This window comes from Drosophila mauritiana, chromosome 2L (genome assembly GCF_004382145.1).
Source record: "Drosophila mauritiana strain mau12 chromosome 2L, ASM438214v1, whole genome shotgun sequence".
Classification (NCBI taxonomy): domain Eukaryota; kingdom Metazoa; phylum Arthropoda; class Insecta; order Diptera; family Drosophilidae; genus Drosophila; species Drosophila mauritiana.
Genome location: NC_046667.1, coordinates 13,117,863 through 13,134,245, shown reverse-complemented (window position 1 = coordinate 13,134,245; position 16,383 = coordinate 13,117,863). Strand labels below are relative to the sequence as shown.

General features: G+C 42.0%; 2 protein-coding genes across 2 annotated transcripts in view; both read right to left on the bottom strand.

Moving 5' to 3' along the window:
- The window catches only part of LOC117150657 (serine-rich adhesin for platelets), a 73,757-nt gene extending 57,420 nt beyond the window's left edge, over positions 1–16,337 (bottom strand). Inside the window, exon 1 of the mRNA XM_033317648.1 lies at positions 16,258–16,337. The gene's annotated coding sequence lies outside the window, so the exon portion shown is untranslated. The remainder of the gene's footprint in view (positions 1–16,257) is intronic.
- On the bottom strand, positions 237–4,023 carry LOC117150688 (protein toll). Its single transcript, XM_033317703.1, has 2 exons — positions 2,880–4,023; positions 237–1,741 (listed from the first exon to the last, which is right to left on the bottom strand). Exons 1-2 carry the CDS (start codon positions 3,923–3,925, stop codon positions 400–402), a joined length of 2,388 nt encoding a protein of 795 aa, XP_033173594.1. The 5' UTR covers positions 3,926–4,023; the 3' UTR covers positions 237–399.
- Positions 16,338–16,383: the final 46 nt, after the last annotated feature.

Here is a 16,383-nt window from a genome sequence, read left to right as displayed (position 1 = left end):
AAAGCTCTTGCAATCTGAATATGAAGATGATTTTAATATCGAATTTGTCGAAACACAAAGATAAACAGCCTGTTTGAATGCATTAATTAGGTTAAACAGTCATAGAAGCTGTATGTTGATATGTTTTTATATTTTTCACTTTTATTGACATTATTATCATATTGTAAATATTACTTGTAAAATTACTTTGTAAATATATAATTTCCGATAAATTGGAAACGAAATCATAAGGTCTTAAAAATTTGCTTAAAGATACGTTAAATTACTTAGGATGTATGTATCAATACTTTTTAAATAGTTAAAATAACTTTAGAACTTTAAGCAAGGCAGGCAGATTAGCTTTTAAGGCCCAAGAGAGTGAGTATATTCATCTAAAATATCTTAAATTTTATTCAAGCCTCAGATTAGCGGCCCCGCATGCTTCTTTTGACCCTTCAGAACCCTGCGATTGTGCGGCATCGCGTAGCACAACTTGCTCCAGAAGAGCGGATCACCCCACTTGAGGTAGGTGTTCAGCTTGAGATAGGCCCGCAGTTCGCTATCGATGCCGTTCATGTGCTCCAGTTCCCGGTAGAGGATGATGATGATCCGCTTGCGTTTGTCCTGTAATGTGGCCTGGTAGGCGATCCGGAACTCCATGCGGGCCCACACCGAATCGATGAAGTGCTGCGACAGCACGATGATCACCCGCTTCGAGTCGTCCACGGTGCGAACGATCTGCTCCGGAATACAGTCGCCCACCAGCCAGTCCCGATCGTGCAGACACAGCCGAAAGGGATGCGGACCACTCTCTAGCTTGGGCAAGAGCTTACTGATCAGCTCCTCGTCCTTGTGCGAGTACGAGATGAAGGCGTCGTAGGTCTTGTCCTTGTCCAGCTCCTCCTCGGAGACCCACCACAGGCACAGATTGTTGTTGTACATCCAGATCTTCAGCTCCTGCTGGAACATCAGGTAGAACACGGTGAGCAGACAGATGACGATCACCAGGCCACCGACCACACAGCTGATGAGCAGGACATACGATGGACACAGCTCGAAGGCCTCCATCTGCTGGAAAGCCTTTTTCTGCTTGGTGCACACAATATCGGCGATGTCCTGCACCCGCTGCGGATTGGTCCGCACAAAGAAGAGAAGCGACAAGGATTCACAGCCACAGGAGATGGGGTTTCCCGACAACGATAGTGTCATTGTGTTGTTCGGCTCCTGCAGGAACAATAGGAACTCCTCGCTGAGTGACTGAATCTGATTGCCTCGCACATCCAGATGGGTGAGATTCTCGGGCAGCTGGTCACCGCTTCCAAGGGTGGTCAGGTTATTGTCCGATAGAAAGAGTCCACTCACATTGGCATAACCCCTGTGTGCGCTCACGGCTGGCAGACTGGTGAGGCTATTGTTGCCCACCTTGAGCACCGTGCTCAGCAGCGTGGTGCGGGGCAAATCCGGAAGTTGCCCGAGGCTGGTTCCTCGGCAATCCACGATCAGACTGCCGATACTCCGCTGCACCCAGCAGATGCATCGTGGATCGCACTGCCACTCGGCCGACTTGTACTGGCAGGCCTCGTCATTGGTGCACACCACCGCCTCGTAGTTCATCAGTAGCGTGGCCCCGTAGAACTGGGTATTCACCATCTCGATGTAGTTGAGACTGACCACATCCTGAAACACACTCGGCGACATCGCGGTCAGCGAGTTCTTGTTCAGACGCAAAACGTTCAACGAGGTCAATGGTGCGAAAATGGTGCTGCAGGAGGAGGAGGAGATCTCAGAGGGATTAGATTAAAATTAATCAGAAAGTACCGGGTTCCAAGTGGGGCTATCGTTATCTACATACCATCCCGAAACTATTATCCTAATGCTATACAATAACATTGATTCTTTTAGATAAGCTATCGAAAATATTTGTAATTTGTACATGTTACTTACATATTTATTTAACAATATGAAAATGGTTTCTAAATAATATTTATAGCCTCTAAAAACATATATGAGGGATTAGTAGGCGGAGTTAAGTAATTTTATGCTAAACATAATGTTTATGCTTGCAACATCTAATACTCATTAATGCTTAATTTACAACGCCTTCCTTCTATTAAATTTATACAAAAACTTCTATGGTGTTGCTAAGAAAAAAAGAAGACTACAAATAAAGTCTACAAATCAACATGATAACATGACAGACATGTTTCAAGAAAATCAGTATAAAAAGTTTTGATTGTAAATCTCAATATTATTAAGAACATTGTTCAAAGCCATTTTTTAAGATCGGTGAAAAGTTAAAGGCTTTTTCTATAATTAAAATCTATCAGCCACAAAAATATCTAATTAATTTCTATTCGACCACATCTTATCAAACGACAATAAGATTGCCATAGACAAGAACTATAAATAAAAAAATAAAATACGCCTTACGTTTTTAATGGCTTCTTAGAAAGATAAAGATTCATAATGAAATGCTTAGAGATTCATAAAAGTATTTGTGGCGTAACAAATACGAAATAACAGTCTGATTTGGGCATAAATTACTACTCCCAGATAAGGATCAGTCAATTAATAATGTTTGGCATACTTTTTGGCGCCAATCTGCTTACAATAATAATACTGCAATTAGTATCTGAACGATAGGAGCCGATAACCCCACTTGTCTGTCAGGGGGAGACATGGAACTCTCGATGAGCCATTACTCGTGCCCCGGGCTATTGATAAGGGAAATAGCAGCAGCCGCAACCACAGCGATAAGGCGGAGAAGAGTGCCTTCGATTAATTACTTTGGTTAGAAGCAAGTTCTCCAGTCCGGACCCTATCGCTAGGTAGGCCATCTATTAATCAGCGCAAGCAAGCAGGTGGCGAAAACAACAAACGGAACCCCCTTTTCCACCCACCTCGACAAGTTAGTCAGTCTATTTTTGGATAGATCCAGCAGCGTTAGATTCCCCAGGCCTTTGAAGACATCCTCGTGCAGAGTGACGATCGCATTGCAGGATAGATCCAGGGTCTTAAGATTGACCTGGTCCAGGAAAATTTCACCCGGAAGCTCCATGAGATCGTCGTTGCCATTCATCTTGATCAGCTGCAACTTGTTGGTGCCCTTGAACATGGTGCGATTCACACTACTTGTGGCGGACGCCAGGCGCACCTCCTCCAGATTAGTCATGGAACCGAAGAAGTGCGACTGCAATTGCTGGTCGCGCTCATGAGACGGACGTATGAGGGCGAGACTCAAGTTGCGCAGTTGCTGCAGTTCGCGGAGCAGTGGATTCCCGAATGACACTATGCCCGGACTCTCGATGGTCAGCGTTTTCAGAGTTCCATTCACCGTGGACAGCATATTCCCCGGCAACGTTGTCACGTTCACGCTGAGCTGCAGATCCCGCAGGGTGTCGAAACCGTGGAATATGGACTCCTGCAGCTCCGGCTGGTGGCTGTAGAACTTGAACTTCTTCAGCCCCGGAACTGAACCAAAGTGCCAGGTGGTAATGTTTTCGGGCTGCGAAGTTTCCATATACCCGTCGCCCGAGTTCAGAACGTCGCGTGTGACTACCGTTTCCAAAGTTCGATCGCGGAAAATAATCGTCTTCACTGTCTGCACACCCAAGGTCTCGAGCAACTCGCTCACGAACTTCTCCGGCCAGAAGATGTACGCATCGAACTCGATCTTCACCAGCGAACTGATATTGAAGCGCGGCAGCCACTGCAATTCGCTGGAGGCATAGTAGCTCATGTACAACGATGCGCCCGGCTCGGAAACCTCCAGCAGCATGGCGTACTCATCCGGACAATGGAACCGCACCACATTCCCCTCGGCGGCACAAGTGCACTGCGGACTAAGGCCCAAACAAAAGGTGGGCAGTGGTATGATCTGGCCCGTGGCAGCACGGAGCACCAGGTGGGCAAAAAAGAGCCACACTACCGGCAAATAGGTTAACATTTCGCGCACAATTCACTTGGCCGTTTCTTGGCATTTAATATTAATGATTATTTGGATTTCTGGTTTTCGCGACGAGCAGCTATTGCGACGTGGTTATGTGGACACGGCGAATGTTCGGCTATGACTAAATCACAGCTGTTTGGGGTCCCTGCCAATCAGCCAACTCGCTTATCAGGCCAAGCCAATTGGTCTGCAGACGGTTTTCTTTTTTTTTTTTATCTGTGCTTTCTTATCACGGTCCTATCGCACTCGAGAGCACCATTGACATGGCGCCTTTATCAAAATAGAGATGGCAGAAGGCAATCACTCGACCATTTTCACCCTTGATGGTATCTTAATGATGGGTCGCAAAGTTCAAGACCATTGTAAAATGGTTAGGTCAAAGAACGCAGGTAGTTTTCCATGTTCTATCAATTTGTAAACAACTATGAACTCTGTTAGCTTAAAAAATAACCAACCAAAATGTCAGTACATTTCATTAAATTTACTTAAAGTTAGTCCGATTTCGTACAGATACCCATCCCTATCACTATCCGTCGGCTTATAATCGGGGATATTTTGCACCACATGAATCATTTGTATACAACTAATTCGACATTCATCTTAATTTCCAAGACACATAAATTCAAAGATAACGTATTTTTAATACCCTACTTTTGGCTATCTTGCGGAATTTATTTATGCCCAAATGTCATAATGTTAATGGCTCGCTCATGTTCGTTGTTTCTGCATTTCGTAGCCGCCGATAAGAAGTGTTTATATATTTTTTCTATTTCGTAGTGACAACTTTGAGCGGTAACTTTCAAGTGTTTGCACGTTCACAGAAAACAGCCGTCGTGAGTCAGCGAATACAAAATAACTTGGTAGTCACACAGGCCGTATTCTATCTTAGTGGCATAATTTCGGGCTCTCTATCTTTTTAAATTACATACTTAGGTATTTCCCGCACTAATCAGTTAGTGGAATGTGTACTCTTAGGCTCGTAACCCGTTAATATCCTTGATTCAGGATATTGGTCGAGGGGTTTTAACAGGAAAATAAATAACTCATGGGAATTAAACTGTTTTTCATCCATTAAAAAAGGTGCCCGCCATGAATTTTCGATGAGAGGAGCCAATATTTCGCCCTAAGCCGCGCCTTGAACTGTCACGCATGGAACATATCCTGACACATCCTGACAGGTGTGTGGCATGCCACGCCGGAGCTTATCGAGCCTCGACATCTGGAGAGTGGGACAGACGCTGAAAAATAAATAAGGGCCGTGCTGGGCCAAGTCAATCACTTAAATCGCTGCGTCGAAGGATGTGGCCTTGAACGCGCCAAGGACAGCCCGTCATTATGGACTTTGGCCCATTGTCGAGTTGCCAAAAGTTGCTGCGCTCAAGTTGAGCCGTCTTCATTATAAGTTGCTCATAATTCATTTCGCGTTGGCGGACAGAAACTCAATTAACAGTTTTTCGCTCCCGCCAGGGACATTGGGCCAAAAGTTTTGAGCGACATTTTAATTGGGTGAACCCGCTCAACTCATGCAGTGCAGCATCGCCACAGGACACACACATCAAAAGTGACCTTTTTTGGGCCCGGCTAAATGTGAAAAGGCAAACACAATTACACGCCCAATTACACAAGCGGCAGCCAAACGATGGCAAAGGACTTCCCACGCCACTCGTCTGCGTATTACGCATACGCACTGTGGTCCGCAAAACGCATAGGCAGAGTGGTGCACCTTTTTGTACGCCTACACTGGCTAACGCACATTCTGTTTTTATGAGCTGGTGATGATGGAAGTAGGTGCTCTTACGAATTGGCTAACATGTTGGGCTTTTAGCTCTTCGGAGGCTGTGACTTTGCATTTAGTTAACTGCTTTAACTTTACTTTGTGTGGAAAACATGATAAAACGATTGGGCTGTTTTAAAAAAACCGACATTTTATTTTATTTCCACTGTAATCTATATGCACGTTAAGCAAATTAATTGAAATAAAATTTTCATAAATGTATATTAATTAAATTTTTTTTTTTTAATTTTATATGATTGGAAATAAACACATTCCCAAATTGTAATGCCAATTAAAAACATTAAATCCGATTTTAGCTAAACAAGTGAGCTTAAAGTGAACTAAAACATTATTCACCCCAAAGCGATCAAATAAAATCCAATTATCCGATTATGCGGGTTATCTATGCAAGTGCATCTGTCCATCTGGCCTTCGGTGGAAGAGCAATCTGGCTGCTGGTGAATGCCAGTGGAAAACAAAGGGCGCTTGACTTTTGACTTTTCGGGGCCCAAAAACTGTAGGCAGGACTTGTACTGCCTAGTTTTGTAATGAGGGGACGTGCTAAAAAGTCACATCAATCAGAGTTGAACTGAATCATGATTCAAAGGGTCACATTTTCTAAGAGTCAACACCAAATTAATGTCATATCCACACACACTGGCAGACTGGGTCGGTGGTGATGCCAGAAACAGGATTCCAAATCCTCTGTCAAATGTCAGCCGCTTCCATTGTGTTGGCAGCCATGCAGCTGAGATTGGCCCAAACCTATTTGACATTTGGCAAATTGCATGCCAAAACGGAAATGCATTTTGAGTAGCGCATTCCAAATTAAATCAAAATGCACACAGAACCCCGACAACAGCTAAGCTCTCTCGATAAATAAGCGAACAGCAGCAGCATAAACATCCCAAATTGTGCTTCCCTTGCAGTTCGCCAACCGCAAATACATTTTCCTCTGCCATTCCGCAGATGAGTGGCTTTTGTGTGTCAGTAGCTCTGTGCCAGTGTGTACTTGGAAAATCAAATCAAAACCCATCCGCAGAAAAAATCGAATAAATGAAATAGAATAAGAATGGAAAGCAGGATCAACTATTAGCAACAAATCAATACAGTTTTGTTACTTGTCAGTACGAGCGGATTGTAAGGCATCCTTGCATTCGGTCTAGACTCCTCACCGAAATGTGCAACGTTGCGTATACGCAATGTGGGCCATTTTTGGGTGCGAAGTGGGCGGGATTGCAAACAACTGGGAAAATACAATTTGTTTTCTTACTAGGGACTTAGTGCACAGAACAACACACTATGCACTTAAGTCGAGTGAGTTGGGGTAATAGAAAATGCAAAAAGGGAATCGAGCCAAGTGAAAATCAGTTCTCGGTGCCGAGTCGAAAATTTGTCAAGATTATCAGATTTTCTGCGTGCCTCTGGGGCTGCTTCCTTTGGTTTTTAGGCACTCAAATAATGACTATAAAACACGAAAGACATTATTAAATGACGAGCGCTCTCATTCAAACTGAGTAAGTAATCTTAAAAAGAAATAAATAATAGTAAAAAAATAAGCATTTCCGTTGTTTGCTCATCATCAGCAAATCATTTCTCATTGTGTCTCAGAGTTGCCATCGCAGCACGCGCGCTTCCTGGTGCAACCATCTTCCTGCCCTCCGCATCCTCATCTCCACGAGCTACTGCTTGCGCCACATTAAATGGCAAAATTGTCAAAATGCGGCAACAAATGGTGACCGTGGCACGTCCGGTTCTTGTATTTCTCTTTGTTTTTGTCTTGGCTTCTCCCAACATTTCCTTTATAATCATTTTTGTTGAGGCCGCCCATTTTGTGGTAGGTGTTGCTCCATCTAACTGGTTGCAAAACGTCGAGGGCGAAGGATTGCATCCATGTGGGTGTGTACTGGGCCGTTGGCGACTGTCGTTCCAGTTTGTTGGCCGCAGCTCCATTGTTGGGTGCAACAGCAGAAAATGTCGTCAACATTATTGTCAGCCACATGTGTGGTCCTTTGTCTTAGACTTTCTCCGTATCTCCTTCTAGTATCTTGTTTTTTCTTTGGCTTGGCAGGATTGCATTTTGTAATTTGTTCGCTACATTAAACGCTTCTATGGCATTTTGAGAAATGCAGTGTGTGGATTTCTTTGCAAGTTTCGTTTGTGGACTACCTCTCCTTAAATATTCTTTTACAAAAATAAAACTTAAATATTACGAGTAGAACGTAGCCAGGGAGCAAAACAAAAACCCTTTGGGTACGGTTAACCTTTGTAAATAAATTAAAAAAAAAAACGAAAATGATTGAAACTTTCTGCAAGTATTCAAAGAAATTAAGCAGATGCAGCGCAGCCCCCTTGAATTTCCTGACATGTTGGATGACAGTTTTTTCATTTTATTTTTGGAACCAGATGCAGGCCATGCGACATCGCAAGTGTTCGAATGCATCGGGCCATGAAGCAACTACGCCAAAATACTGAAATATCCAACTGCAACAGAGGCAGCAGCAACAAATTCGACAGAAAAGTGCGCGAAAGAAAGAGCTACATAAAAAATGCGGACAATGACAAAATAATACGGAACTCGACTGTAACATACCCTGCAAATTTCAGTTGAGTACAAAAATTGCTTGCATTTTAAGTTCAAAAGAAAATATTTTACTTTGGGATTACTGCTAACTTCAAAGGAATAGGTTAACTTTTAATACAAGGCATTAAATGTGTTAGACTAAGTCACTTTATCTTATTAAAACTTTAAACTCATATAAACTTTTAAATGTAATGGCTTTAACTTGCATGACAAATATTTCATTTATATGTATGCAGCATGAGAACTGTGTGCATTAAACTCTATTTTGTATACCCAACATACCCTTGATCTCTTCGTTATAAAAATAGCAAAAAGTACGAAATGCCAGGGCAACAAAGTTGCAAGTTGAGTTCAGCAAACAGCGCACAGCGGCAGCTCTATATAGTGCACTTTTTTTTAAAACTAGACTATATATTCGCAAACACATTTGTATCTGTGTATCTATGTGAATGTGAAAGCTGCTCTCCCCTACCTGTGGCGCCCCGAAGATGGAAACGAGATAGAGGGCAAGCGCCGGAATGGGGATGAGTCCAACTTTTTCAAGTGCCTGGCTGTTGAGTTCTCCATCCTAGTCTTCCGCCCGCCTGCAGCTCTTCATTTTCCCCTTCTCATGGAGGGGCGCTGCTTTCTTTCCCATTTTGGGGCCAAGTTTAAACAACTGCATGGACTAGCTCCTCGCCGGCCATCCGAAGGATAAACTTTTTGCTTAAAATTCGACAGGCAGAAAGTAATAATAATAATATTGTGCTTAAGCATCGGTCCAGCTCCTGCTGGTGCTCTAAACTGAAAGATGGAAACACTTTCCAGATGCTCGCGACAATGGTCAGCAGTGGATAATTAATGCAATTGCAGTTGGGAACTTTAAGCGGAGCGTTTAGCACAGGCATAACATAAATTTAGTTTGAAATACTGTTTAAATGGCCCTCACTGTATAGCGAAAACAGAGCTTGCTTTCTGTACAAGAAATGTTTATTGCTGAAATATACACACTTTATGCTTTCCCAACTATTTTTATTAGCAGCAAAAGAAGTTCCTGATTTTATGTTTGGAAGTATTTAAAAACAGTGAGTGTTTAAACTACCATAGCTATGTGATATCTCTCATAGCTAGATACTTTAAAATACTATATTTTGAAATTTTATAAGTTAAACTTTAACTTATTTTAACTCATCATTGCCCACCGTGCAGTGTCCCAAAAGTTGGCTTCTCAAGTAGAGATTACTTTTCCCCATTGCCCAAAACAACTGCAGCGCATAAAATATTCAAGCTGGCAGATGTGTGTGTGTGTGTGTGTGTGCAGCTTTCAGTCATCTGCATCTTTATGCACTTTTATTTGCATAAGCCGGAGCAAAAGTTGAAGGAAAATCGGTGCGTGGCCCAACCTGCAGCACCACAACCCCACCCCCTTTATCATTCCACATGCTGCATGCGCTCGAGTGTAAAGTAAACATACAATAAATTATAACCACGCCCACAAGACACATGGCACACGGAAAAGTGCACTTGCAATGCCAGTGGAAATTAATGAGACGTAATGGAAAAGGTGCGCTTCGCAAAATGCTTCAATTTATGCAGTTTAGCTGCAGCAGCATCATTCGATTCAGCGAACCGCAAAATTTTCATTGCGAAAATTTCACATTTGACTTTTCCCAAGTGGTGGGCGTGGAATAGCCTATCTCACTTAGTTTCAACGCAGCAGTAAGTCTAAATTAGGCAGCAAATAAATCTTGCCATCGCCATTCTTCCCAGTTTATTTTATTTTTGGGCTTAAAATCGAACTAATGAGCCAGCGGTTGAATTGCGAAATGAGCACGTAATGCCACTGAGTAATTAATAATTGAAAGACTCAATTATTAAAAGCTTTGAATGCGTGTAAATCACATTATTTATGTTTTCAACTTTAAGCTGTTTAACTTGATTCAGTTAAAATGCAATTGATTCATATAAAATGCATTTGCTGCAACAGAGACTTGTAGTAATGTGTATAATTGAACCGTAATTGAAAACCATATGTGAGCAATGAGCTTTTGATGAAAGTAAAGAAAACATTTAAAATGCTTAATTAATTTAACATATGTAAGGCACTTAAATTAAACTTAAAAGTCATTATATCATTGCGCCTTCTGCTTCCAAGCACATGAATACCATTGAATTTATTACTATAAATAAGATAAAGAAGAAATCTTATACACTGACAGAAATTGTAGGCTAAAATACAAAGAAAACCAAATGACTTAAATATACCTTACCATAGTGGAAAAGTTTGGTTCATTGGGGCTAGAAACTTTTTGGCAATAAATATGAACAATAAGTTTGCCGAATTCCTTTTCAATATGAGACACACCAACTAAAAGCTAATCAACGTCAGCCAAATCATTATAATTAGCATTATCATCGCAGCATCAACTTCAAATGCAATTAGCAGCGACATGGCGAAACTTTGCAGCTTTAATTTAGCTCCATTCCCGCCCCCCGAACACCCAACTGCCTAATTAGGAACTTTTCCGTAGTGGCAAGAGAAGGAAGCAGCCAGCACATAACATTCTGTGTTTTATAATGGTTGAAACAGCCAGCCTTTCAGGACTCATCAGCTGCCACTTGTGTTGGTCCCATCGTCATAACAGGAAGCAGCCCGTCAGCAGCGGCAATACATCCACATCGACGGGGTGGAGCATCCAAGCAAGCATTTACATCCATGTATGCACCGCCCACCTTCATCTTTAATGTTCCGGACTCATTCTGTCCGGACTCCGGAGTGCGGAAACTGCAGCGTCGATTATGTCATTCGACAGGCGACCCGGAGCCACTGTGCCCCGCCGTATTTGTTATATCGCCATAATGCATGTCTTATCTGCCGCATCGGCAACATCGCCGGCAAAACCAAGAGGAGCACCATGTGGCACATGCGATGGTGATTAAATCACACGGCGCAGCAACGGGGAGGTGTTTAAATATTTGCATTGTTTACCACTCCATTAGCTGAAGATGCGTGTAAGGTGAAGCGGCATATAATTAAGTAGTTATATATATTTCTTTAAGTGTATGTTGGTGGAAAACATTGCCTTTCTTTCTCTCTATTAAATTAAAAATTAAATTTTAAGCATACTTTTATTTTATTTACTTAAGTTTAAGCAATTACGGAGAAGGACTGGTTTATTACCCGCAGTCACAAACGCAAATATTTGCGTACGTTTAATTGCACAACTGCACACGATGAAAGGATTTAAGTTTTAACAACATTTGTTAATTAGGTATATTTAGCCAGAATATCGTTGTTATATACCATGAAAATGGTGAGTGCTGCAAATATTTAAACTTAACTACTTCTGTGTGAGTGTTGAAGGCGGAAATGAGTGCCATTTCATTTATTGAGTTGTCAACTGGACCAGCAGCGTTGACGCCACTCGATGGAAGGCCATTTGGACTGTAATTTCAGCGCTGTCAATGGCATGGATCGTAAATTCTTGCACGATGAGTAGTTGCGTATACGCAATGCCATTAAATTAGCGCCAACATTGTTATTATGGCCATAAACAAATACCAATTAAATTTGAATAAAAATGCAATGCACATAAATCCGGGGAGTGGTGTGGAAACGAGGCGGCCAAAACGGAGATGCATGGGCTGCCAAATGAGGCGCAACCACTTATGGCTTTCGCCAGGATACGCCAGGACTCGACCGGATTCGGCACCACTTGGCACCCGACGACACGCATCCTGTCACGCATTATAAGTTTATTATGTGCCCTTTGGCCTCGCTGCACTCGATTCTCGATCCTGACTACATTGTGGATACGGATGCGGCACGGAATCGGGTTGGGGTCTATCCTGCGACTTCGACTGCATAATTTGCCATTCGCTTTTACGCTGAAATAAATGTGCATAATTTGTCGACATAAATCCCAGGCGTCTGCTGGCCGGGGTTGGGGTTTCATTCCGGCGTGGTGGGGCACGACTCGATTCCAATGGGATCGATGGGCGTTGGTTTTGTGGTTTGGCTGCAGTTAATTTCCTGCCTAATTGAGCGAATTGCCAAACAAATTTGTGCTGAAGTTGCATTTACAAAAGTTGGCTACACTTTTCTTCGGCGGAAAGGGACTAAAAGTGGCTACGTTTCAATTTAAAACTTTTAATAGTATCTGTATCAAATCATTACAAATTACCTAAGTTTTTACTTTTAAACTACAAATACTAATAATTATAAAATGACAAATGTAATGAATAGCTTCGAATAACATCTTGAATGTGAAAGACAAGTGCATGAAAGTCTTAAGACTTTTCTGGTTTAAACTGTTCAAGAATCCTAAGACATATCGATCTGAAGCAAAACCACTCTTAGCTGTTTGAAATTTGCAGCAAGCCATATCTTTAATTTACATTTAGCGTTTTCTTTGCCCTTGCGTGGCTCGGACTTGGCTAGGTGGCATTTGAAAGCTGACTTGACTTTCAAATTGGTCCTGCCGGGGAAACACAACCGATGGCCGCCCACCAGGAGGTCCTGTCAGTGGCAGGAGTGACCTTCGAATGCCAACCCGAAACCATATCAACCAACTAAACCAGAAATGCAACAGTTCAAACAAGAGCGGGCAAAAAGGTAGTTACTCAAAACGAAAACTTTCTGTGCTGCCTAATGCAAGGGTAAACACGCATGCCACGCCCCCTACAATCAGGATCTGGGGGCGCAGTTGGTGCAGGACTCCATTTTTTTTGGGGGGGAAGCATAACATTTCGTAATTGAGGCGCAAGTTTCTGATGGCATGATACGAGTATGGGTATGGGTATGAGTACGAATACGTATACGTATACGTATACGAATACCAGTAAGTTCACATGCAGCCTCGTCTTGCCACAACGCTTTGCATGACTGCCACACAATGCCACACATGTGAAGATTAGAAAGTGGGTGGGCGGATCGGTGGGTGATGGGCGGGCGAGGAGACGCCAACGCGTCCTTGAGCGCACTTTTCTGCCACTTGCCTTCTATTTGTAATTTTAACGAGCTTGCTTTTGGCTTTGCTTTTGTTTTTTACCCGCTGATGTTACTGCTGTTTTGCTTACTGTGTTTGTGCAGCTCGACGAGTGGCGAGCACTTGTGCAATATTTGCAGCAGGCGCTCAAAGGACTTTCCTCGTCTTGTTTTTGCCAGCCAGCCAGCTAGCCAGATCTTCCCCCTTTTTGGCGCGTGTCTCAAAAGAAAACGAATTTCCTTTAGCATTTCCTGGCTGTCTCGCTGTGCATTTGAAGAAGATTTGATATGGAACAGAAACGCACACACTCACCCACAAAGCCAGCAACTGGAAAACTCTTTTTTCTTACCGCCCTCGGCAATTTCCGGCGGAAGCGCGAAAAACTTTTTCAGGTATTTAAGTGGCCTCCACTGGGCCCGGCAAGTTGGCAAAATTCCCTAGGCCAACTACTTACTTTGGCCCATTCACCGCATTCAAGATCTTGGCGTCTGCTGCTCCTACTTGCGCCATTCCTCAATGTGCACACTTCCGTTTCCGGCCTTGGGCGTCGAGTTTGCCAGAGAGCAGGAAAGGGGACAGCAGCAGCAGCAAAACAAGCAGCTTACTACTCGTAAGTATTTCTAATCGTAATAGACGTCCAAGTACAGTTCATTAAAAATTTAATAAAACTGCAAACTTTTCAAATAACGCCGAATGTTAGGCAACAAAAGCTGACGTCTCCAAAGCCCTAAACTATAAAACTATTTGTAAGAATTAAAACTTGAAAAGCAAAATTAAGCGATTTTGTTTTACATCTAAATAGTTATAACTGAATAAATAAATTTTAGGCTATAACAATAAGAATATGTTTTGTTTTAATATATTTCATTACCCAACTTCGGCTTACTACTAAGTGTATACAAGGATATGTACAACCAAAATGTCCTTAAGTAATGATTTGCATATGTCTTTCGACTGTCGGGACATGGCATGAAATACGATTTCGTATTTACTTTTACAGCAAATTGCTTTTAGTGGCTGCGACTTGGACGCGCCTAACAAATTATGTAAGCGTTCTCGATGTCCTCGCTGTGTGTGCGAACTGTGTGGTTGTGGCGTCTGATTTATGTACGCTCAAGAAACACTCGAGACTAGCGCCGAATTAAGCCCAAACCCAAATCAACCACTAGTCACCTTCTCACTCATAAGCCAATTTTAATTAATGCAAAACATTTTAGGTGAAATGGAAATGCGAGAAAATGCAATAAACGGCCAGAATTCGAAGCAGCAGAAACTGTGTCAGGGAAAATGCGGAATTTGCCATTTGCCGGGCGAAAAGAATGCAAAGGTATTTCACTTTCTCCTGTGCAAAAGTCGAACGGGGAAGGATCTAAAATGAATGCAATGAGCTGACGCCAAAAAAAATTAATCGTCCTCTAAACTCATCAGATAACTTTTCAACATGCAAATTTCGAATTTCAGATGCAAATTGCATTGCGGAAGCTAAGCAGCAACGTAGTTTGCACTGCATAAATAGAAAGAAATTAATAATAATAATAAATTTGCACATTTAGAATTAAGATTACGACATGGGAAAGTAAATAAATGTATAATATTCATTCCCACACTTATGATATAACCCGAAAAAAGAGCATTTGTTAACTGATTACGCGTCCAAAACACCATCGATTTTAAGAAAAGACCTCGTTTATTTGGTGGCTCCACAATGAAAATGGAAAAGAGAACGCAAATCGATTTTTTTCCAGCCGGGCGGTCATTAAAGGTGTGTTCTATTCTGCTAAGGACAGGTGAGCGTGACCTGGCAAATTACTTAATTAACGCACTTCTCTGACAAAGGCAAACTGGTGAGTATTTCGAATTTCGGGGACCTCGACCTTGTTGCTCACAGACGGAACTGTGTGTAAATGCCACTGAGTTTGGCATTTTCACTGACAACTTGACCTCTTGACCTCGCCGAAAGCGACGAGCAGCTTAAAATTATGGTTAAAAATCAATGGATTTCCAGATACTTCAATCACAGCCCAATTCCAATCATGTGACCCATTGACAGGCCTCCATTAGTTAAATCAAATATGCAGACTCTGCCAATTAGATGAATTTTCTATGCATAAAAAGTGTCAACATGTCCTGTTGACAAGCACACACATATTACAATACTATTACTATGGAACGCTCTTTGCGCCGACATGTGAAATACAAAAAACAAGTTTTTCCTCCACAATCGTGATCTACTTTTCATGTACCGTGCAACGAGCTCTTTGGCTTATTATTTATTGGCTTTTTGATAAGCCAAATTGCCAAGTGAGCGTCTTTTGTTACGACTTTATAATGTCCGCTCTGTTCGTTGAGGCACTCACATAAATCTTTCGTCGCAAGTCGTTTTTTTGACTTGTTTTTCACTTTGATTTGTTTGTGACTCCTTCGAGTGCCATAAAACAATTACCAGGAACTGTTTAAAATTGCATTTGCTATTGACTATGGGCAAGCTAAAAAAAGCAAACAGGACACACAATCAGAGAAATGGCTTCCCCGACCTGATTGTCTGTTTGAAACACTCTGTTTGCCCAGCCCAGGGAGAATTCTCGCATGTCTGTCAACATAATCCACAAATTTACTTTGCCATTCAATATTGTCGCTTGCTAAACATTTTCGGTGGAGTATAGATGTTCCAACCCACATTACGCATACGACTAGTGGACAAGGTGGCTAAACTCTACCGTAATGAATTTCGACAACTTGCCAGCTATTATTTGCCAAAGGGAAATAACTAAGTACGAGTGATTCACTACTGTTTCTACGGAGCATACGTATGAATCTATCGAATACAATATTATTTATTCAATTTAAAAGGGTTTTAGTTCTAGAGTCTATTTATATAACAAACAATGGGTTTACCAAAAAGTGTTGGGTTAACACATTGTCCTTTTAACTTTCACTAAACTTTCTATATAAAAATATTGAATGGGTCTACTGGAAACAGGTATAAAAAATCAGTTCTACTCACTTCACGAAGGTATTATTTTCAAAATTGATGCCACTTGCTGGAGCCATTCGTCGATTTCATTGCTGAATATTGGTGTTTATTATTGCAGCTACAGGTTATTTGAATTATTGATTGCTTTGCAGTTAA

What these genes read in the sequence shown, in the direction of transcription:
- LOC117150688 (XM_033317703.1), bottom strand. Translation starts at nt 3,925, where the DNA reads ATGTTAACCTATTTGCCGGTAGTGTGGCTCTTTTTTGCCCACCTGGTG. An exon ending in AGACTGACTAACTTGTCGAG is followed by an intron (nt 1,742 to 2,879) that starts GTGGGTGGAAAA and finishes CTCCTCCTGCAG; the next exon opens with CACCATTTTCGCACCATTGA.